We start from the raw sequence: 21,578 nt of genomic DNA on the forward strand, positions 1-21,578 counted from the left end.
TGGGTCACTGAACTCTACTGTTTACTGGAGCGTGTTACATGATCTGTTAGTTGACTGCTTTTACAGGTTCATGTAAGGCCACTTTCCAAATGGCTTCATCAGTTTCGGGGGGGGAAGATAGATATCTGAATTACTTAAAGAAGAAAGATAAAAAAAAGATGAACTAATGCAATATTGTATGTCATGTGTGATGGAGTTGGAACTTCAATGTCCTTTGTTTACAGCTCCACTCTTTCCTGAAAAGATGTCTCCAGTTAAAGTTCTCACTATGAAGGACTATGAAAACGTAAGTGATTAAACACTGAATTGAGACCGAATAATGCTAATGAAAAGTCAAAAGATTTCACTGTAAGTCAAATAAATGCCATAAATTGGCGGTAGCGTTCAATGTTGTTAAAGTGAACATTAGGGTTGTTGGTGTTGACAGACGGGCTACTGAGTTGAACTAGACTTTCACCTTCACATTCATTTCGTACCCATCCCCCCACTAACAGATGCATGCTTCTCAGGACCCGGACACAACAATGATGCACAGTCTATTTCACACACACAAGCACGCACGCACACATCACAGACAAACACCCCTTTTACTAAAATCATGTGTTTTTGCAATGCTTCTGTGTTTAATGTTTAATTTACAATTCAGTGTTTATTGTGAGTGACACTGATGCAGATATATCCGGTTGTTTTATCCTCAGCAAATTACAGCTCTGAAGAAAGAAAACTTTAACCTAAAGCTGAGAATCTACTTCATGGAGGGGTGCATACAGCAGAAATGTGATGACTCCACTGAGGACATTTTCAAGACGGTGAATTACTCACTGCTTTACTCATCATTATAAAGAATATGTTGCATGTTTTTTCCACCAAAATAGTATATCTCATCTACAATCATATGCTTTGGGTTGTTAGTCAGTCTCCCCCTCCTGTGTTTACTCTTTAAAACCATGCATGGTTGCTCATTTATATATATATATATTTATATTTATATTATGTGTGTGAATATCTGCACTACCCACTGAAACTGTGACTGTTTAGGCCAAACAAAAAACCTGTGAAGTCTTCAATAGATATTTTGTTGATTCATGTCATCTATGTTCAGTATGAAGCACCTGCAGCCAATTGGTCTGTCTCAGGGCCGGCCCTAGGCATAGGTGACCCAGGTGGCTATCAAGGGCGCCATCTACGGGAGGGGGCGCCAAATTGCGCTTTAATTTTTGAACCCTATCTACAACGTGGCCTATTTTCGGACATCACTTTGGAACATAAATACATAGAGACTTGTGGTCTTTAGTGTGGAAACTAGAGATTCCAAGCTTTCAAACGAGCCCACCCTGGTCCTTCTGGACATCGCGGTAAAATGTTCAATTGGCCAAATTGGCTAGGGCCGCCCCTGGTCGGTTCTCTCTGAGGCCTTTTACTTTTAAAGAGGACTTTAATGCGTTATCCTCAATGGGTATTGAATAACGCAGTTTCTAAAGCATATTTTCAATATATCCATTGAAAACAAAATTATACCTAAATTGGAGAAAACAGCTCATGTCCTACCTCAATTTAAAAATGGTCAAGCTCATAATTTAAGTAACTATAGTTATACAAGTTACTGTCAAGTTACTAAATTACCAGGCCGGGCATTCCATTCTGAAACCATATCAGCCTGGCTTTAGTCAAGGGCACAGCACTGTCACAGCCTATAGTTTGAAATTACATCTTTACAGCCTTAGATAATAAACAAGAATGTTTGAGTTCGGGAATGTGTCATATCGCTAAGCATCATGGGATCAGCAGCAATTATAAACTAATGGAGATTTTAAAAGTTAAATTACTGGAGTTATTGTTCACATTAAATCACTTGAACTCCACATTGAGTAAGGGGTATTTACCAGCAGTAAGGCAGCTAACTCCACTTTTTATACTGTTTTTAGCTCATGTTAGTCTGGAAAATGTATGCTAATTGCTAACCGCTGCAAACATGGCGGATCTCCATGGTAACTGGATTTTGCTGAACTCTATTCATTGACTTTACCAACGCATTCGACTTGGAGAAAAATCCATCTCTTTGTTGCTCTGTAAACAAATGTACTTTGGAAAATGTTAGAATTTGCGTATCATTGTATTGAATGATCCTGTATTCTCTTTCATTAGAACATAGAGCTGAAAGTTGAGCTGGAGTCAATGAAGCGAGAGATGGCAGAAAAGCAGGAGCTACTAGTCTCTGCATCGTAAGTATCCTTTTCTCAACTTTTCAATATTATTTTATTTTGTGATCAATAAGCATGTCTATGTCATGCCAATGTCAGGAAAGCTTTGGAGAGTTTTGCTGGCCGTGATTCACGAGACCCTCAAAAAGTGAGAGAGCAAGCTCAAAAAGAGATGGATGCACTTCGAGTTGTTTTCAACAAGAAAATAGCTGACTTAGAGCAGGTGATGATTTCAAATCATAATGGCAAGGTTGTATGTTGTACAATTTAGTCCAGTGTATCATGTTGTCCTTTCAGTCTTTGCAAGCTGCGGAGACGGAGATTGATAGGATGGCATTGATTGCTGAACAGGAAAAATGTAAAAGTATCAACATGGAAAAGCAGCTACAGACCCTGTGTGCAAGTGGCTCAGCTTCTCATCCTAACCAGGTTCCTGACTTGCAGAAAGCCCTGGAGGAGAAAGACAGGTCGGTTCATAACATGAAATGGAATAAGTCATGGGAGTCTTTATTTGACCAAAACATTTTTTTTCTTTTGTAATTCTCCAGTCTAATAAGTCAACTCAAGGATCGTTTAAACGAAGATAATAAGCAAATGAAAAACTTTGCAGCGCAAACAGGAGATGCACCATCAGCCGCCCAAGTCGAACAACTAACTGATTTAATCAAAAAGAGAGACCTGGAGCTTGAGGTATTGTCTTTAAGTGGTATTATTATAAACACTGCCTGGTTTTTGTGACCAAATCTTTCCTAATGTATGTGTCTCATCATGTTTTACAGTCTTTAAGAGGTGAACTATTAACTGAACGGAGCAAGGTTTCGGCTGAACCCCAGGTTAGTGTTTGGACACTTGAGCAACTGCTTAATATCTTTTATACTTCGACTGGCTGATTCCTGTAGAAAGTAGGGCTGGGCGATATGGACCAAAAGTCATATCCCGATATATTTTGGTTGAATATTGATATACGATGTATATCCTGATATTTTTTCCGCAAGAGAGCTGTGAAATTAAATGTTAAGTCAAAGTCAAAGCCAAATACAAGTAGTTTTATTGAAAACTCACTGTAAAATGTAAACATAAACACTGAATAACAAAGCTCCATAAGTGCTGATATAAATAAAAAAAAAGGTCAATCTTTTTCGGAGGGCAGCATTTATATATGAGATAACTTAATAGTTTATCGGAATTTGAAATATCCCATTCCATATCTCATTTAAAAATATATCAATATATCTTAAATATGGATATATCGCCCGGCCCTAGTAGAAAGCGCAGAGTAATTGCCATAGTGCCTTAGCTTAGAGCAGGGGTGTCGAAGTCGTCTGGGTCGAGGGCCGAAATTCTGCCCCCACGGCGGGTCGCATATATTGTGAAGGACTGTGGCCTCATAAATAACAACAGCTTACACTTATTGTGCTTCATCAGCCTGTGTCACATGCTTTTTTTCACGCGTGCTTCGTGAAGTCATTATTCATTCACTCCACATTCGATGGCAGTAAGTTACTATTGTAGCCACAGCCACCCTGGGGCAGACTGACCATTTACCACGTGGCTATAATATGCTGTTTATATCCTGATCTCTTATTATATCAGTGCCCTCTGCTGGACACGTGTGGAATTCTTTCCTTTATTTATTTTAAGCTGCCCCCTAGTGGCTGGAGAGAGCAAACTGGTTATTTCTTTAAAAATCCATAACTCCCAGAGACTTGCTGTTTTTTTAATATGTTCATGAATTCATGCTCCTCAAAGGGCCACATTAAATCATCCCGCAGGCCTTCACCTTGACACATGTGGCTTAGAGGTTGATATATTTGCCAGCCGATATATCTGGCTGATATTTGGGTATTTTATGATATTGGCTATCGACCGATCTAATGTGGCTAAAAGGCCGTATCTCTGTAGGTGATAGAGACTTCCTTTGGCATTGGAAAGAGCTCAGAGGGCGACAGTGGTGCAGATGGTAGAGCGGGTTGTCTCATGATCGGAAGGTCATGGGTTGAATCCCAGCGCCTGCAGGTGCTCACTTTCGTTGTGTCCTTGGGCAAGACACTTCACCCTCTTTGCCTCCAGTGTCTGCCTACATTGATGTATGGATGAGAGAGTGAATGGGTGACTGGTTTCTTGCTGTAATGCGCTTTTGGCCTCATGAAGGTAGAAAATATAAGTTAGAGACCATTTACCATTTTAAATGAATATCGGTCACAAGATTGTACAGCTCAGATCGTACTTGTAAATATTTATTATTTAACACCCGGTGAGAGAAATACAAAGACTGAGAGAAACAGACTTCATATACTTTATATATATTATGTTGCAGACTGTTGACATCTCTGTGTCTGGTGTGATCCACTGTCAGACAGGGAAATGGAATAGAGGCGGGATCAGGGATTATTAAGAGCTTAGGCTTACATTGGCTGGTACTCCGTCATTAGGCTTTGTGCCTTTCTCTCTGATGCAGAAAGTGAGTGCTGTAAAGCTGTTTGCTGCTAATATACTGGATAGTTTTTGGGTATCTGGACTTTTTAATTGGGCTGATTTGAAAATCTCAAGATAAACATGAAGGACCTGTGTCGAATTTGTCGAACACGTTTGCTCGGAAATCAATGTCGCTGGATCTTTAGCTCCTCTGCAAAAAGTAAACTCCAGGTGATACTGTCACATGTGCTGGGAAAAGAGGTTACCCGCGATGGTCGTGGTGAGTTTTTGTGTGGAAAATGTGTGTTTCAGCTTGAGAAAGTGGTGAAATGTGATGTTGACATGAGCCATATTCAAGAGGACAACAACAGAAAAATTCAGAGACTTCAGGCTGAAAAAGATCACCTTATTCAGTGCATGATCCACGTCTACAACAAAAATAACCCCGTCTTGAACAAGAAGGATAATGAAAGCAGTTGCTCAAAAACTACATTCATGACCTCGGCTCCAACCAGTCCTGATGATGAACTCATTGGGCAGTGTGCCATTAAAGATCAGCAGTATCAAGACCGAGGAACGACCCACACAAAGAACCGGATGAGAAGATGTGTGAGCTTGGACAGGATAGGGGGACACGGGAGTCTTCGAGGCACACGGCATCGCTCTCAAAGCATGTACTTTGAATTGGTCCATCGCAAAGGTCCACACCCGAGATATGGATCTAAAGGCTGCTCTAGTTCCCTGCAGTCGCTGAATCGAGACTCTTTCGTTTCTTCTGAATGTCTGTTTAAACTAGCACCAAAAGGGGTCAAAAGGTTAAGTAAACCAAACTCTTCTAGCGATGATGTGGGAAAAGCTCAGGCCAGGCTGCTCGTCCAAAGCACTTCAACACAACCCTCGATCATCTCAGATTTGATCCAGCTCTTATGCTGCATCTGCACACGTCAAATATCTGTCCCAGCGGGAAGCCATATTCCTGTTCTGAGGAGAATCCACCGCACTCGCCTCCAACTACACTCAAACTACAGACTCAAAGATAACAAGTGGAAGACTCTGCATCAGTTAGCAGACGAATTTGATGATGAATACTCTCCTGTTATAGTGAAGGTAGCCCCTTTTGTAGTCATGGCTGAACAAATTATGTTTTTGTGTGACAACATTTATACTGTATACTAAATAAATATGATATATATTTAATGCATTTTAAAATATTTTTTTGTGTTGTTTTGCTTTTTTTTTTTTTTTTTTTTTAGAAAGGTGAAGTCAATAGTTTGGAGTCTGTTAATCAGCAGCTGACTGAGGAGCTTACCCAAACAAAAAATGAAAACGGAACCCTGTCCAAAACACTTGAGAACATCAACAATGAACTCCTGGTATTTCTGTGTTTATATATTTCTCTACATTAGTTATCAACATATACACATTTGATTAATCAAATACATTATGTCCAAACAGGTCCTCACTCAAAAGTTGGAGGAAAAAGAAAATGAATTCAACTCTGAGAAGAAAAATGCACTCAAGAGGGACAAAACGATTCAGGGTCTCAGTCAGATCCTCCGGGACAAAGACAATGAGGTGGGCTCACGATCAAACAGCACACGGTCAGATATATAAAACAATAATTTTGGATGTATTTACAAAGGAAATATAACATCGCAAATATTTCCTAGAGTGATGAGAGTAAGGAGAGAGGTCCTGTTTTTCAGAAATTGACACTGTTCTAGAATAGTCAGCAAAGTTCAGGAGCAGCTACACCTGTTTATAGCGACATGCATACTCCAAAAAAAACTCAAGATCAGGCCCTCAGTCTACTGTACAGCAAGTAACTACTTCTGATCTTATCCAAACAAAGATTGCGGAGCTGTGTCATGAAATTGAAGACCGGGATGAAGCACTATCCAAAGCAAGAGAAACAGCACACAAGGCCCAATTACAAAAATACCAGGTGGGTGCTGCACTTTTTGGGATGTTTCTTGTATTATCTAAAGTGCCTGTCACTCTTTTTTATTTATTTTTTATTTTTAGGGAGTTGAGGAGCATCAAAATCTATTAATGGAAAAGCAAACAGAATTGGCCCAACTGCAAGGGGAGCATCACACCAAGGTTCTTGAGGCTCAGAAGCTCCAGCGTGCGTTGGAAAGAAAAGAGCTGGAGCTGTCTGACCTCCAGCAGGCAAAAGACCAACTGGAGGTGGAACTGGACGATATGCAGCAGCAGAAGAAAAAAGGAGACAAAGCGTTCAATGTAAACAAAACAAAACAAAAAATCAAAACAATATGTCATAATAATATTGTATTTTATTAATATAGGACCTAAACAATCAACTTAGAAAGCTGAATGGTGATATAAAAGACCGGGAGAGTTCTTTAGAGCAACAGTACCAGGAACTATTGGATCAAACAAAGCAAAAGGTCCTTGCCCATGAAGCAACCATACAACGGCTGACGTCCACTGTAATGGATAGAGAACAGCAGCTACAAGTGAGACAGAACCCTAAATATGAGACACTGTAGTTCTACTCATGTAACTCGGTTTATCTTATTGTCTTTCTCAGGAGTACATAAACATGGTTGGAGAGTTGGACCACAGCAAATCTTCTGAGGGCATGGCTGGGATACTTTCCAAACTGCGACAAAGACTTAAAGAAAAGGATAAGGCACTGGAGGTCTGTAAATAAATAACCATACCTTTATTGTAACTTTAAAAAAAAAAAAATCTCATCGTGAGTAATTCTTCATTTTATCTTTATAGCAAGCCTTGGATGAAAAGTTTGCAGCTGTTGAAGACAAAGACAACGAGATTCACCATTTGCAGCTGTCTTTAAGGGAGAAGGAGCGAGACTTGGAACGACTAAACAATTTAGTGTCTAACAATGAAGAAACTCTTAATGTGTGTAAATATTTCATTGGATTGAGCATTAACCTTGACACAAACGGTGATTGATTCACTGTTGTTTGTTGTCTATGTAGAGCTTGGACAGCCTGATTAAGGAGAAAGACGTGGAGTTACAGCAGCTTGCAAATGCACTGAAGAATCTACAAAGATCCAAGCAAGAAATATTCGACAACCTAAGTCGATCGTTGCGGGAAAAGGACTCCATTATTAGTCAGTTGCAGTCATCGTTGGAGGGCAAAACTAAAGACTTCGAGGTCAGTTGGAACAAAGTTATGCACTGCGTGTTCAAAACAGTATTGTACATCACACCTCAAAATGAAATATCTTATCTAATCTTATTTTAGGAATTGACCTCTTCGATGCTCGGCCAGTCCCAGACTCCTGTGTGTGACACTGCTGAACGACAGATGGGTCAAAGGTTGAAAGCCACAGAAGCTTTGTTGGCTCAAGCTGTTAAAGAGAGGGAACGGCTGGTTGCTGACAATGAGAGCGCGGTAGAAGGACTGCTAGCTACAATTAACAGCAAAGATCAGCTTCTCAAGGTCAGTCATCGATCTGCTTGTTGTTTTATTACTGTCCATTAGTTTCAAAGTAAGTATCCGGCGTCAAGTAACTGTTATTACATGGGTGTGTTCGTATGGTCTTCTCAGGACTCGGCTGACCGTTACAAGCACATGATGTCTCAGCGCACTCAGGAGATTGACGAACTGAGAAAGCAGCTCAGTGACCGGCAGCAGCACCTGAACACTGTTGAGAAGCAGTGCTCAGCAAGAACACAAACGGCTCTGGTGGAGGCTGCTCAGCTCAGAACCTTGCTCGAAGAAAAAGACCGTTTCATCACAGTGAGTTGTTTGGGATTGTATGATTATCACGCTCATGATACTCACTTCTGTTGATTTAACCTGCTTTTTGTTTTGTAGAAGCTTCTGCAACAAGACAAGGATAGAGACCAGTATGTAGAGGAATCGACTCATGTACTGGAGCTCAGACATATCATCAAGATTATGCAGGACAAACTGGACGAAAAAGAAGGTGAAATGTCTCATTCATTTACATATTGTAAATAATATTATTGTGGTGATGAATAGTATTATGAATATCCCTTTCCTTCTCCTTAAGCTGAGTTGTCCACTAAGATTAGAGAAAATAAAGATGACAATGTTCCACTCCCAAAGAAAAGCATTATTGTCCTCAAAAAAGAATTGCAACAAAAAAATGAAGCACTGAACAGAGCCCTTAAAAAAGAGACTGAACTGAAGGTGAGTACCAAGGAGAACTTCAAATCAGTTAATTTAATAGTGTTCTTTATTGTTCTAAATGCTGGGATTTCTGGTTTTATTGGTTTCATCACAGTTATTGTTAAGTGACATCGAACATCGTTGTGGTAGTCAAGCAGCAAATATTCAGTCTCTTACTGCCACTCTAAAGACCAAGGATGAGATCATTGAAGTAAGTCACTGCAGCAAAATGTAACACTGAACAATTAACAACATTAAATGAAATATATTGTGTGTTTGTTTTGCAGACACTCCACCAACGCACTGGTCAAAAATCCGAGTCTTTTGCTGAGGATTCACACGATGAGGCCACAAGTTGTGGACTAGAGAGATTTCCTCCCAAACTTCCCCAGAGAGAACAAACCATGATTGGTGAAGACAACGAGAAAAGTGTACTTCAAGTTTTAAGTTCTAGAATTAACTCAAGCCAATAGGGAATTTGCAAGATGTCACAGCTTTACATAGTTTACATTGTTACTTTACATAGTTTTACAGCACGTGGAAATATTCTGTTTGAAGCTTTTGAGGAATGATATTTATTTGATATTGTCATTAAATCCAGAACAATGAGGGTTTTGTATTATGTATAAGTGATATATACCCTCTATTTCAGAGTAACTGTGACATTGCACATTAGATGTAATTTATGTGTTTATTTTTAGTCTGTGTCCAGCCTTATAGTCCTGCAACAGGAGCATGAGGCTCTCAACAGAGCCCTGAAGAAAGAGCAGCAGCTTTATTCAAGCCTGGTTCGTGCTGTTAAAGAGCAGGACAGGTAGGAAAAGGGCACTCGACTCTCATAATGTTCAGTATGAGAAAACATAACTTTGAGTCCTGTGTTTCTAAATTCCAGCGCTCAACGTCTCCACGCTCTGCAGTTAGAGCTGACAGCTGTGCAGCTCCTTCGGCAACAGCTGGAGGAAAGGATCAGAACTAATGAAGAACTAAGAAATGATCTGGAAAGGGAACTACACAGAGCCAAACTAAGAGAAGGTGCTGTGCAAACTCTGTTTGTTGGAGATGAGGTCGGAAACTAAAGAAATAAAATATAAATATGTATATAAGTATAGAGTCAGGTTAAATCTTTAAAATAATTTATTTTGTTCGATTTCCTTAACTAATATCATTTTCATGTCTGCACCTTCTTTCATCTTGTCTTCTTTTATTCTGTCTGTCCAATGTTTTTTTGTCTTCCCATGAATGTGCATGTTGTTCCAAGCATGAAATAATCCTCTGTCACTGTAAATGTCACTCATCCTCAACCTGTCTAACCTAAATAAAGGCTGCTTTTAGCCTTTTATCTCATGCTCTTTACAGTTGCTTGTCTCGTCTTGACTCTTTCATGCTCTTATTGTACAATTAATTATACTAATTCAATAAAAGGCTTCTTACAGATGACTTACAAAATGTCTTTAAGGTCCTAAAATAGAGCCCAATCTAAAAGTACCCTAAGTTCATTATCTTGTGACATCACCTTGTCAATGCGGTTTAAACCATTAATTTGTAGTGATGTGGGTTGGAGTTAAGACTGATTAAGGTGTCAGTTTACCTCCGGGTCATCTGTGTTCCTTCCAACTGAGGCCTGTACCATATGAAAAACACTATGAATAGGTGTTATTTGTTTTGTGTACAGTTGCGATGTACTCTAAGGTATATAAAAGATAGTGTTTAATTTTGTAAAACGTTACTTCGACAGGAATGGACCTTATTGACTCCAAGGAGCTTGAGAGCATGAGAAACCAACTTGAAGATGCTCATCGCTGGAATGTGTCACTTCAGTCTCGCCTGGGTGCCAAACAGGACCGAGGAGGAGGTGTGGGTGGAACCAGTGATGGTGGTAAATCCACATCGCAAGTTATATTAAGTTATACTTTAGACGTGTTACTGAAACGTGCACTCTGTGTTTCCGTCCGTCAGGGCACTCCTTGGTTTTCATTGGTGACCAGACATCCTACATGAGCATTTGTGTTGGAGATGAGCAGGAGGACGGTCTGTCCCAGTTAACTTCTCAGGACCTTAGGGAAAAGGTTTGCATAGCTTGTAATCTATAACTGGAATATGTGCAACGATTACAAAAACAGCATAATCAAATTTTATTGTATTTTTTTATTTGAGTAATTTAATTGTTCAAAAAGACAAACAAACACTACGTAACAATTTTAGCAATTACAATACATTTGACAAACTAACACAGCCAGGATTACAAAACAACACAAAATACAGTAGACAACAGTCTTGACTAGACAGACAACACAGCACTTCAGCAGCACAATGCATTCTAAAAAGAAAAAAAAAATAGTAGTAGCTTTAGTTATGTTTAGTTGATGATGAGGGTATTGACTTATTATAGAAAAAAAGGGTTATTAAGGATGCCCTCCCACTTGTCCATCCGATGCGATCTCACGAAGCAAAGCAAACTTGCACTATTTCATACCGCTGGGATTATTTTCCCTTTGCCTTTCACGTGCCATGGCTCAAGCTTTTGCCTGACATAAAGCAAACAGCGCTGTGTGATGATGTCATCACTTGCGCAGGTGTGAGGGCTGGCCAGCAGGGGGCAGGTGTGAAACAGAGACCTCTCCTCAATCGAGGCATACTTGGAATCATTTGTACTTTTATGACTTTTCCGAAAACAAATAGTTAGCATCGTTTTTGGATGAATAAATAAATAAAATAAAGATAGACTTTTTTATTTTTAAAGGAAACAAATAATCGTTTGAATAATTTCAATTATTACGAAAATAATTGTAGATTTTTTTTTCAATAATCGAGCAGCCCTATGTGCAACCCTTGTTGATGTGTATATATTGATGTTTCAGGTGATGGAGCTACAGGATTATATTAGCAGACAACATGCTTTCAACAGAGACCTGCAGAACAGATTGGCCATGCAGGAAAGGTCCGACCTTCCACGTCCTGACATAGAGGAGCAAAAGATGGGCGTCAAAATCTGTTGGGAGCAGGTTAGCAAACTAAGAAGCACACTGTTCTAAACCTCTAGCTGTAGATATTATGTTGTAACTGCATTCATGCATTGTAGTTACTAAACACTCATCATTCCTTTTGTTGTGACTCTTTATTCTGTCTTTCACCTTAAATTTTCTAGCGTGTTGCGTCTCCTTTATATTGTGAAGTGCTTCTTTAAACTAACAAGTCAGTTTTCTCTCCAGTAGCACAACTTTTCTCTCCTTTACCTTCCCTAACAAATGTTTTTCTTTATCTCTGTGTCTCATGAATTGGTCTTGTTGCCACACACCATTAGACACACCATGCCATTCTGCTCTTGCTGTGCAGTGTTTTATTGATTCTGTTCCATCTTTAATTTTTCCTTTTATCAAATCACGTGCACCATACTCGCACCATACCCATTTCACTGTGCTAGCAGCCTTTGACTGTCCAGGATAAAGAGAGCCAGACTGATGCCACGCTGGAGCAGGTATGATGAATGTCTTATGCTGTTATACAAAGTGAACGTTTATCATCTAAAACATTTTTTTTATTGTTTCCAAATTAGATGATTGGTGGAGACCTGTTCAGTCACACTCTGTGTGGCAACATCTCCAAAGATAAGGATTCTTGCGTGGAGAATAAGACCATGTCAGGTCTCAGTGACCGTGAGGCTTCTGAGACATGCATCAAGTGAGTCACACCATTTCGTGCCAGGCCAGTCCAATAATGTTCGGCTTTCATGGATTGTTTTCTTTGTAATATTGTAGTAGATATTTCAGTATTCTCAACTGGACAGGATTGGTTGAGTTGAGATCGTTTCGCCTAAACTATAAAGAAAAAAAGAAGCTTGAAGCAAAACGTCCTCAAGTCAATCAGTCCAGTCGACCATATTTCAAATCCCTACTATGATGAATAATGGGCGACTCAAAACGTTAATTCTTCTTATTTGTAGAGAGGAAAGTCTTCAGAAAAACAAGCAGCTGCAGAAGCTCCTAAAGGAACAAACGTCATATGAGTTTGTAGAAGCCTCTGCGATGGGCAGTGACAGTCCTGGTCTCTCACAGAAAAGTGGCCAAATGCCAAATGACCAAAGGAAATCCAACAGAGCTGGCTCTCAGACAGAGCAAACTGAGAGGACTCCATGTACTGACTCGCTACACAGAAATGCCACAAAGAAGAAGCTTGGGGTAAGCTAACATTGTGATTGTCAGCTTTTTTTTGTTTTTATTTAATTTATTTTTTTTAGTAATGAATGAATCTATTTTTCAAGGCTTCACGATCTCGGCTTCCTGTTCCTGTTAGACCGAGAGCAGAAGCTTGTGCTGCACTTGAACATCAGCAAATGCAGAACGGCACTTCCATTCAAGGCTCTGACCCCCAGCATGACCCTCCTGTGTCTGAAAGTTCCTCTGAGATCCAACATACCACTTGCAGCACGCCGTCTGAGGCTACTGTAGCGACACAGCTGCTTCACCAGGATAAAGAGGCCTTGATCAAAGAACTACAAGAGAAACTGGCTGACTTCAGGGAACTCGAAGTCCAGCTTCAAGAAAAAGAGCGTCTTCTTCTGCAATATACTGAGGCCCTTCAGGCTGCTGAGTCCACCATTGCCTATTTAACGGCATGCAGCCTCGATAACCAGGGCGCTCTGGGTTCAAATGCCACACTTCATAACAAAAATGGTCAACTTGAGCATGCCTTAAATGAGAAGGAAGAATATATTTGTGAGCTAACAGAGCTACTATATGAGGCTGATAAACTGTTAAATTCATTGAAATGTCCACATTATGACAATAGTAGTCTTGGCTCAAATATCAAAGCAGTTTTTCAAAAAAACACCTACAGCCAAAATGACTTTGTGGCATTGTGTCATGAGCGACAGCCAAATGTAGAGTGTGAATCGGACTCGGACCTAAGTACAGGGCTGGATGATCAATTACAAACTGCTGATGCTGTTCGAGATGGCCAGCATCACAGCGGTCCTGGGAAAACTCTTTCAGAGCTGTTTGAGGAAACTGGCTCACACACAAGCGGTTTGCAAAAACAGCCCACGATTATCTTAATGAACTGTCTCAATGCCCTGGAGTCTGCCATTGCCTCTTTGACTGCGCACTGCACAAGCACATCGAGCTCAGCAGCGTCATCCTCTGAGCTGCAGACGTGTTTGGAGGAGTTTGAGAGAGCACTTCATGAAAAAGAGAAACTTGGAGATCTTTCAAAGTTTACAACACAAACTAATGAAACAGACACTGCAGAATGCTCAGGTTCTTCTCAAACAAAAGCCCAAGGCCCTCACCACAATCTAAAAGTCCTATATGAAATCTTTAGAAGTCTTCAACAAAGAGCAGAGCATCAGGCCTCACAAAAGAGCTCAGATGCTCATAGACCTGGACACAACTCCAAGGCCTTACCACCGAGTGTGCAGAATCAGATCGAGACTCTTCATAAGGAGCTAAGGGAAAAGAGGAAAGTCTGTGAAAATCTAGAGGAGAAACTTGCCACTGCACAATCTTTTATAAGCCAGGCAACAAGTCCTGAAGTGAGACTGAAAGGTAAGTTGTGCCAATATTTCCAATTTTTACATGTCCACAAGGCCCTATCCACATGAGGACAAGCTTCAATATCCTGGTCATTTAGATTGTCACGGTTCATGTTTTACTTCATATTCAGACATTGATCCATTTGGATGGAGTATTTACAGAACTGTCTGTGTCTATCGAGAATATTTTTGAAATGATAAATATTTTGTCTTCGTGTGGATATAGCCTACGTTAGCTATGTTAAAATCATTTTAATGAACGATCTGGACAGTGAATCTATGAATTAATACCTGTTGTATTGCATCAAATGCCAGCGCTGAAGCAGGATGAGAAAGGCGTGCAGGTGGATTTGCAGGACCTGGGTTACGAAACCAGTGGCAAGAGTGAGCTGGATAGGGAGGAGAGCAGTAGCACAGGTAGTTGCCTCTCAGACAGACTTGACTCATCTGTCTGCAAACTAACAGGGTGGATCTCTGCATCTGCATGAAGTGTGAAAAACATTAGACTTTTCTCTCTCTTTTCTGTTTGGGTCTAATAATCACTTTCTTGGTTTTTAACTTAGGTTTCTCACTGCTGAATTACTGCATGTGGTTTATAATAAACATTATCCAGGTTTTGCATCTCATGATTTGTGCTTCTGTTTTGTATCACAGATTTGGAGGTTGGTTTTAAACCGATCTGTTCATCTAGTTTGCCTTCCCTCTCGAAGCAAGATCCGTCCAGTTTTTCTTCTACAGAGAACATTCACTCAACGTCTAGCACATACCCGACATCCCCTGTTCTAAGTTCTGCTAAGGTGAACCCTGTAAATAGTGTGCTGTGCAATGCTCTCATTTTATGTTGTGTATGCTTACCATATATTTGGGGGAAATTGTGTTTTTTTCTAGGCGAGCCTCAAAAGCTTGCGCAGAAGCTCCGTATCCAGTGATGTGGTTGTTAACACATCTGAAAATCTAGTGATTAGAGAAGAGGCCCAGAGGGAACCCCGTGATGAAGGAGATTCCAGAATTGGGCAAAGTAAAGTAAAGGGCAAAGCAATAACTGACAAATCGAGCTCCCTAAATATAAGTTCTGAGAGAAGGAGGTCACTAGGCCAAAGTCCAAGTGACCTGTTTCAGAGTCGAAGTGGCTCAACATCACCGGCCAGGTACGATTTTTCTTTATGTTTCCATTGACTGTTGTACAATACAACTGCCTTATTGTACACTGCTGTTTCTTTCCCTCAGACTTGAGTCACTGATTCAGTCCCAGGCCAGAGAGCTGTCCCAGCTGAGGCAGGAGATCAAGGAAACTCGCAGACTGGGAGCCCTGCAGCGACAGCAGCTTGAGGACCTGGGCAAGGCCTTTAGTAATCTGATACAGTCTGCTCAATTGGACAACCTCATGGGGGAGGAGGTCAAAAAGCAGCTTGACAGAAGCCTTGCAATTATGGACAGTCTTGAAGGACGTCTTGATAGAAGTCGGCATTGTTTGGATGGTAATTGTTTTCTCTAATTCGTACATAATGATCCTGTTATTTTACCAAAGAAGCTTTTAAAAAAAAACTGTTTTCTCAAATATGAGAAATATTTTTAAATGATTAGTATTAGTTAATTCAGCTGTTAGTGACATGACAGTTATGCTTGTAAATAATAGTGTGGCCATAGACAAGAGGCCATAGTGAAACATTCAACACAGGTTAACACATTTATTCTGTTCAACAGGAGAGTCTCATATGGGCATGGACTGTCTTGCTCCAAAAGTCACACACAGGTGCGTTTTTTGTGGTTATTTACAATTAAAGAAGCAACAATAATAAATTAAATATTTGCATGTACTAACGGATAGCTATTAATGTATGTTTCTTTTCTAAAAAATAACATTAATCACATTTGATTTTAATGCAATGGAGTTTCTCGGTTGTACAAAACTATCATATTGTCGCTGGTGTGAGCAGTTATGAGGACATTCGAGAAAGTCTCCATCTACTCAACTCTACCGACAGCCCAGCTCAGATTCAGCAGGAAATAGATAGACTCCGTTTGGATCTAGAGGATGAAAGGGATCTGCTACAGCAGCATGTCCACCTCTTAGTCCAGCAAAACATGTCCCTGGCTGAGTGCACTAGGGACCAGCTCGACCTGTGAGTTAGTCTGAGAAGTAGTTTGTAGTGAATTTCCTCTTAAAAACTTCCTGATCTTTTCCTGAAACTCTCACTCCTTTCCAAAAAATAGTATGGTGTACTCGAGATTTGATATTTGTGTTTTTATCGTTTGTTTTGATAATGTTCTCCATCACCTCATTAACATGTTCTTCTCAAACTTGTATTCAGATTGACGAGAGAGCTGCAGGAGAAGACCCGTCTCATCCAGACTCTACAGAGTCAAACCGGGGGGCCAAATCCAAGCAGCCACCACAGCTCCCATTCTGATTTGTACCACACACGAACTCTTTCATCTCCCCACAGCAGCCTGTTTACACAAGGGTCCACCCCAGGACAGAGTAAGACGAAATATTAACTTTCAAGATCAAATGCATTTAAAATCCTGTAGCATGCCATTGTTAGAATAGATTTGAGAGGCTTTGTTGCTGCTTGTACCTGCTTGTTTTCACTTTTGGCAGTGAGGCATCACACAGAACAATGCTTGCTGTAGAAGAGCACAGCGTCGAGTTACAATCCACCCCCTTTTGCATTATTCAGTGACACTTACCTCATTCAATCCTCAATTCAATATGAGGTTCTCTTCATGAATAAAGTGCTTTTCTCAACATGAATGATAATTGAAATAGAGTGGTTCAAAGGGCATTCTGCTGTGTGTCTGCTGTGCATTACTTATTCTGCTATTCATGTTACCTTCTCCAGACCGGCAACATGCAGCTGATTGGACCGGCGCTGGACGGGGAGGAGTTTTGGAGGAAGGTGCGCCCGGTCAGCGAGATGGTGCCGGGAGATTGCAGGGCCTGCAAAGGGAGAATGTCCGTCTACAGGAACAACTGAGGGACAGCTCAGATCTCAACACCACCCTGCGCAGCGAGCTAGACCTGCGCTGTACCATCATGGCCCAAGCCGACTCCCAAAATGAAGCCAAAGCGACAGCAGAGAGGGCCTCGCCAAAGGGTTGTCCGCTGACTTCAGGTTCTTCAATTTGGTTCAAGGGGCAATAAGTTAAGAGCAAGAACTACAATTTTGTCTTTTTGCTTTTTTTGGCAGACCTATTAGCAGAACATTTACAGGAAATCCGAGCTCTGCGTCAACGTTTGGAAGAGAGCATAAAAAACAACGACAGCCTAAGGGAACAACTGGAAAAGAAACTTGCAGAGGTGGAAAAGGACCCAGGTACTGCCCCATGTTTATAGAGGATATGCAGATGATCTCGCAGCATGCCAAGAACATGAGTGTCAGTGTTATGAGATTGGTTACAGGCCTGGAACATTAATGTACTCATTTCAGACAGAGGACAGGAGCAATTCACTGTTTAAGTGTTGTTGTTTTTTATCAGAACATTCACAACAATTGAATCCAACAACAGTTGTGTTTTTGTGATTAAATCATGTTGCGACTTTTAATACCACAGTGAAAAACAATCTTTACCAAAGTTTTGCTTACAGAGAGCACATGAAATTTGAGCCTTGTTTTGTCATTAGCGATGTTGACCACAAAACCTCTGCATTTTCACAATTTAAAAGCACCTCTCCATCTCAATATTAAACAATGCGGTCATTAGAACGTGAACCTAACCTTCCTGTGTCACATTTACTCAAGACTTTTACAAACATAGGCACGTTCCGATCGCTACTACACGACTTGTTCGCGAAGAGCTACTTGTTTGTGCACAGGTGATACTTTCACTTGCAGGAGATCTCTTTCGAGAGGAGTGAGCCCCCTGTTAAACCCCATCAATTTTCTTAGTGTGGTCAAATGTTTGATGGAAATATCAGTGTAATTTCTTCAATTAGACTTGAGTTGTTGCTACATCATCCCCCCCTCCTCTCACTCTCCCCCTACAGCAGATGCGCACGCTCAATCATATGCAAAATACCCAAGTACCACATGTGTTTTCAACATAAGCCAGAGAATAGCCATCGACAAAAGCCACACATAAACTGTGTGTTTGTGAAACACTTTGTTGTGGCTGATGACACTGTTCCTTTCAGTGCGTGCACACATCTTCATCAGAGACCATGAGGAGCACAGCCAGGTGTCGAAAGAGGTGCAGTTTCTCTTGCAACAAAACCAAACCTTGAAAGAGCAGCTAAACTCCGAGTCTCAAGGTAAAAGAAATGATTTTAACAACATGAAGAAATAATTATTTTGCGCAATTAACAATTGCTTTTGTTGCAGATAAGCAGAAGGAGCATGATAAGCTTCGTGAGACTTTGGCGAGAAGAACAGCAAAACTTGAGCAGAGCAGGAAGGAATGTGAGACACTGCGACAGGAGAACGTCCAAGTGCAACAGAGGCTGCAGCTCTTGACCCAAGAAAACACTCAACTGCAAGATTCACTGCACCTCAGTAAAGATGAGCTACACAGGTACAAACTGGCGATTGTAAATGAAACTTCTGTTTAAAGCAGCGTCATCCATCCTGCCGGGTGTGGCCTTTCTGTGTGGAGTTTGCAAGTTCAGTTCTGCCATGAGTAGAAACATGCCCAGGAGGCTTAAGTTCCCCAGTTTGGTCGTGACCAAACCCAGCTTATGATCTTACTGGTTGCAGAAAACGCTCAATAATAATTAGAAAAACGTACAAATACATCAAAGCGCATTAATCGCATTCTGTCTTATCAATGAGAATGGCCTGATGTTGTTTTCTATGATCGGTGGTGATTGATCCAACAGTTACTGGGATAGGTTTTTCTGAAAGAGTTTGTTGTTGTGTTTTTAGGCTACAGTGTGAGGTGAAACTTCAAGGCCAAGAGTTGGCTGATTCACAAAATCTGCTTCAGTCCCTGCGTGTGGAGCTGCATGTTTGTGAAAAACTGAAGTCTCAAGGCCATAAAACTACAGGTACAAAAATATGTTTTGTCTCAGTTTTTGAGAGCACAGTTCTTCATATTTCAGGCCGAACCAGTGAAATGGATCCTGGGAATTTGATTCAAATGTACATATTACGCTGCTCTCAAGTGTACTTACTGGATTTGACAAGTATCTTTATTTACTGTAAACAGAAGATGGACATGCACCTCAGAGACAAGACCGCGCGCCTTCGTCAGACACTGTGGACCTGGGAGAGCTGTTGTCTGAGATCAAACATTTGAGACTGCAGCTGGAGAGGAGCATTCAGACCAATACTGCCCTGAGGCAAAAGCTGGAAGAGCAGCTCGGCCGCGGTGCAAACCACTCAGAGACTATTAACATCAACTACCTGCTCTCTTCTCCAGGTATTCTCACTCTGGCAACAATGTTTGACCATGTCGAGACGGTTGAGAAGTTTAGTTACACATGTCATTTGAGTGCTTTATGTGTTGAAAGTGAGAACTCAATTTAACAAGATGAAACACTTTTATTGTAGCAGATGATGCAGCTGGGACTGCAGGTCGGGAGAACATCCATCTTCTACAACAAATGGTAGTTGGTGGGTCTCTGAGCGGTAGCTCTGTGGACAGTAGTTCTGGGGCTCCTTCTCGCTTAGTCCCTGGTCACAAGATGTGGGCCAATCGCAATGGACACCATATTCTGGGCTTGATTGAGGACTACAGTGCTCTTCGCAAACACATCTTGGAAGGACGTAAACTTTCACTCAGCTTGGACACACAACTGCAAGAATGCATGCACGTAATCAAACAACAGTGTTCTGACAAGGTATCAGCTTCATGTTTTGAGTTTTTCATAATCCCGAATCGTACATTTAAATATAACTCTCTGATCAGCTTGTGGAGCAGCAGCCTCTGAAGAGTCTGTGCAACGATATGAATATACTGCAGCAAGTCCTCGAGGAGGCCAGCCGTCTACTGAAGCTCCTGTGGAGAGTCTCTCTGCCTGTTGACATACCAACAGGGGGCGCTGGCAACAACCAGCAGGTACAGCTTCATAAAGAGATACAATAAACCCAAGGAAAATGGACTCAGTATAAATGCCTTCAAGTCAGTTCATGTTGTCCTTCCCTTTAGGACGAGCAGCTGAAAAGAGAGATCTCGAGGCTGAAGAACAGAGTGCTGCAGCAGGAGAAGATGCTGAGTGGAGCCGTCAAACGCCTCCGAACAACGAACCAGCTCAAAGAGGGAATGGAGAAAGTCATCATTGACCAGCGTATGGTTGCATTTTAATTTTAGCCAGTCTGTATGTTGTAAATGTGACTCTACAGTTTACCTTTTTTTCCTGAATACTGCAGTGTCCTTAACGCATGGTGTTTTGAAGAAAGCCCGAGGAAATTTAGAAGTAAGTTTGTTTTTGTTATTTTTCTCTACATTTAATAAAATTACTGTTATATTATTTTAATGACATCTACTAGCTTTATCTCGTCACATTAGTCTCCCTTCTTATTCTCAATAAACAACTGTAGACAAATAACTGTACCCTCATTGGGCTCAAAGGTCTGTCTGGAGCACCAGCTGAAGGTTAGTATAGGGTTGTGACTGACTTGCTGCATGAAATCATTTTTTTCTTTTCTTTTTTGCATGTACAACTAACATAGCCTGTTTTTTGCTTTAGACCTGTCCAACAGATAATCATAACGCTATATGATCAGACAGATTCATGACTCGTTTTAGACATGCATTTGGCTTTGCGTTTCTTTGTGATTATGATGTTGCCTTTTGCTGAACCTCACATCCTCGCCACTTTTGACCTGGTGCTGTTTGCGGCGCTCAGTTATTTGTATGAGGAACACATGGCCTCTGTGTCCTTGCCATGTTGCCCATGTCTGGGATGCAGCATCATCAAATCTACTTAAAGGAGCGAGATTAAGATGTTCAATTTGTATTTGCTACTAAATTGCTCTATTCACAGCCAGTTTCCTCTCTCCCCAACAGGAGATTCCAGTGGATGACCTGTAGCCGACAGTCACACTCAAGATGATCACGGTCCTGTTGTGAAAGAGACAACTGATCCGCACTTTACAGGGACCGAAAAGGTCTGTCTGCAGCTGATAAACCTGCTGAGAACCCGTCTGCTTTGGTCATGTTTATAAGAGGAACAGAACATTGTTTTATACTAGGTACTAAGTTGCTAAATATTCCTTTCCTAAGAAAAATATGTTGTGAATATAAACCTTTTCAATTATGTTTTTACAAAGCAAAACTTTTTAACCGTCTCATTGTTTATAGATGAATCTGCTCTTACCACCAACAGTAAAGAAATTCAACTATTCTGCCATATTTATTTTC

General features: G+C 40.8%; 2 protein-coding genes across 9 annotated transcripts in view; both read left to right on the forward strand.

Moving 5' to 3' along the window:
• The window catches only part of LOC306983045 (uncharacterized protein), a 24,625-nt gene extending 3,110 nt beyond the window's left edge, over positions 1-21,515 (forward strand). Inside the window, exons 3-51 of one of the 8 annotated variants that reach the window (XM_079582720.1) lie at positions 225-286; positions 699-809; positions 2,146-2,222; positions 2,301-2,424; positions 2,499-2,668; positions 2,750-2,891; positions 2,981-3,034; positions 5,870-5,989; positions 6,072-6,191; positions 6,469-6,561; positions 6,642-6,860; positions 6,926-7,096; positions 7,171-7,281; positions 7,368-7,505; positions 7,586-7,765; positions 7,856-8,053; positions 8,162-8,353; positions 8,432-8,543; positions 8,631-8,770; positions 8,865-8,960; positions 9,037-9,180; positions 9,451-9,563; positions 9,642-9,781; positions 10,485-10,625; positions 10,706-10,815; positions 11,608-11,751; positions 12,171-12,224; positions 12,303-12,427; positions 12,690-12,924; positions 13,008-14,289; positions 14,592-14,693; positions 14,931-15,073; positions 15,165-15,424; positions 15,504-15,754; positions 15,981-16,029; positions 16,214-16,399; positions 16,589-16,758; positions 17,120-17,392; positions 17,468-17,593; positions 18,412-18,528; positions 18,599-18,788; positions 19,139-19,260; positions 19,422-19,634; positions 19,766-20,055; positions 20,124-20,273; positions 20,364-20,502; positions 20,585-20,631; positions 20,756-20,810; positions 21,225-21,515. In XM_079582720.1, the coding sequence (XP_079438846.1) occupies positions 225-286; positions 699-809; positions 2,146-2,222; positions 2,301-2,424; positions 2,499-2,668; positions 2,750-2,891; positions 2,981-3,034; positions 5,870-5,989; positions 6,072-6,191; positions 6,469-6,561; positions 6,642-6,860; positions 6,926-7,096; positions 7,171-7,281; positions 7,368-7,505; positions 7,586-7,765; positions 7,856-8,053; positions 8,162-8,353; positions 8,432-8,543; positions 8,631-8,770; positions 8,865-8,960; positions 9,037-9,180; positions 9,451-9,563; positions 9,642-9,781; positions 10,485-10,625; positions 10,706-10,815; positions 11,608-11,751; positions 12,171-12,224; positions 12,303-12,427; positions 12,690-12,924; positions 13,008-14,289; positions 14,592-14,693; positions 14,931-15,073; positions 15,165-15,424; positions 15,504-15,754; positions 15,981-16,029; positions 16,214-16,399; positions 16,589-16,758; positions 17,120-17,392; positions 17,468-17,593; positions 18,412-18,528; positions 18,599-18,788; positions 19,139-19,260; positions 19,422-19,634; positions 19,766-20,055; positions 20,124-20,273; positions 20,364-20,502; positions 20,585-20,631; positions 20,756-20,810; positions 21,225-21,241 (8,018 nt within the window). In that variant the 3' untranslated portion in view covers positions 21,242-21,515. The remainder of the gene's footprint in view (positions 1-224; positions 287-698; positions 810-2,145; positions 2,223-2,300; positions 2,425-2,498; positions 2,669-2,749; positions 2,892-2,980; positions 3,035-5,869; positions 5,990-6,071; positions 6,192-6,468; positions 6,562-6,641; positions 6,861-6,925; positions 7,097-7,170; positions 7,282-7,367; positions 7,506-7,585; positions 7,766-7,855; positions 8,054-8,161; positions 8,354-8,431; positions 8,544-8,630; positions 8,771-8,864; positions 8,961-9,036; positions 9,181-9,450; positions 9,564-9,641; positions 9,782-10,484; positions 10,626-10,705; positions 10,816-11,607; positions 11,752-12,170; positions 12,225-12,302; positions 12,428-12,689; positions 12,925-13,007; positions 14,290-14,591; positions 14,694-14,930; positions 15,074-15,164; positions 15,425-15,503; positions 15,755-15,980; positions 16,030-16,213; positions 16,400-16,588; positions 16,759-17,119; positions 17,393-17,467; positions 17,594-18,411; positions 18,529-18,598; positions 18,789-19,138; positions 19,261-19,421; positions 19,635-19,765; positions 20,056-20,123; positions 20,274-20,363; positions 20,503-20,584; positions 20,632-20,755; positions 20,811-21,224) is intronic. The other 7 variants (XM_079582723.1, XM_079582722.1, XM_079582721.1 and 4 more) reach the window with 7 other exon arrangements.
• LOC306983048 (uncharacterized protein) lies at positions 4,418-5,793 on the forward strand. The gene has a single exon (XM_079582730.1). It carries the CDS (start codon positions 4,758-4,760, stop codon positions 5,790-5,792), a length of 1,035 nt encoding a protein of 344 aa, XP_079438856.1. The 5' UTR covers positions 4,418-4,757; the 3' UTR covers position 5,793.
• Positions 21,516-21,578: the final 63 nt, after the last annotated feature.

Source organism: Gobius niger, assembly GCF_951799975.1.
Source record: "Gobius niger genome assembly, chromosome: 2".
NCBI classification, from domain to species: domain Eukaryota; kingdom Metazoa; phylum Chordata; class Actinopteri; order Gobiiformes; family Gobiidae; genus Gobius; species Gobius niger.

Bases quoted from the DNA above. Each gene is read 5' to 3' on its own strand.
- LOC306983048 (XM_079582730.1), top strand. From the start codon at position 4,758: ATGAAGGACCTGTGTCGAATTTGTCGAACACGTTTGCTCGGAAATCAA.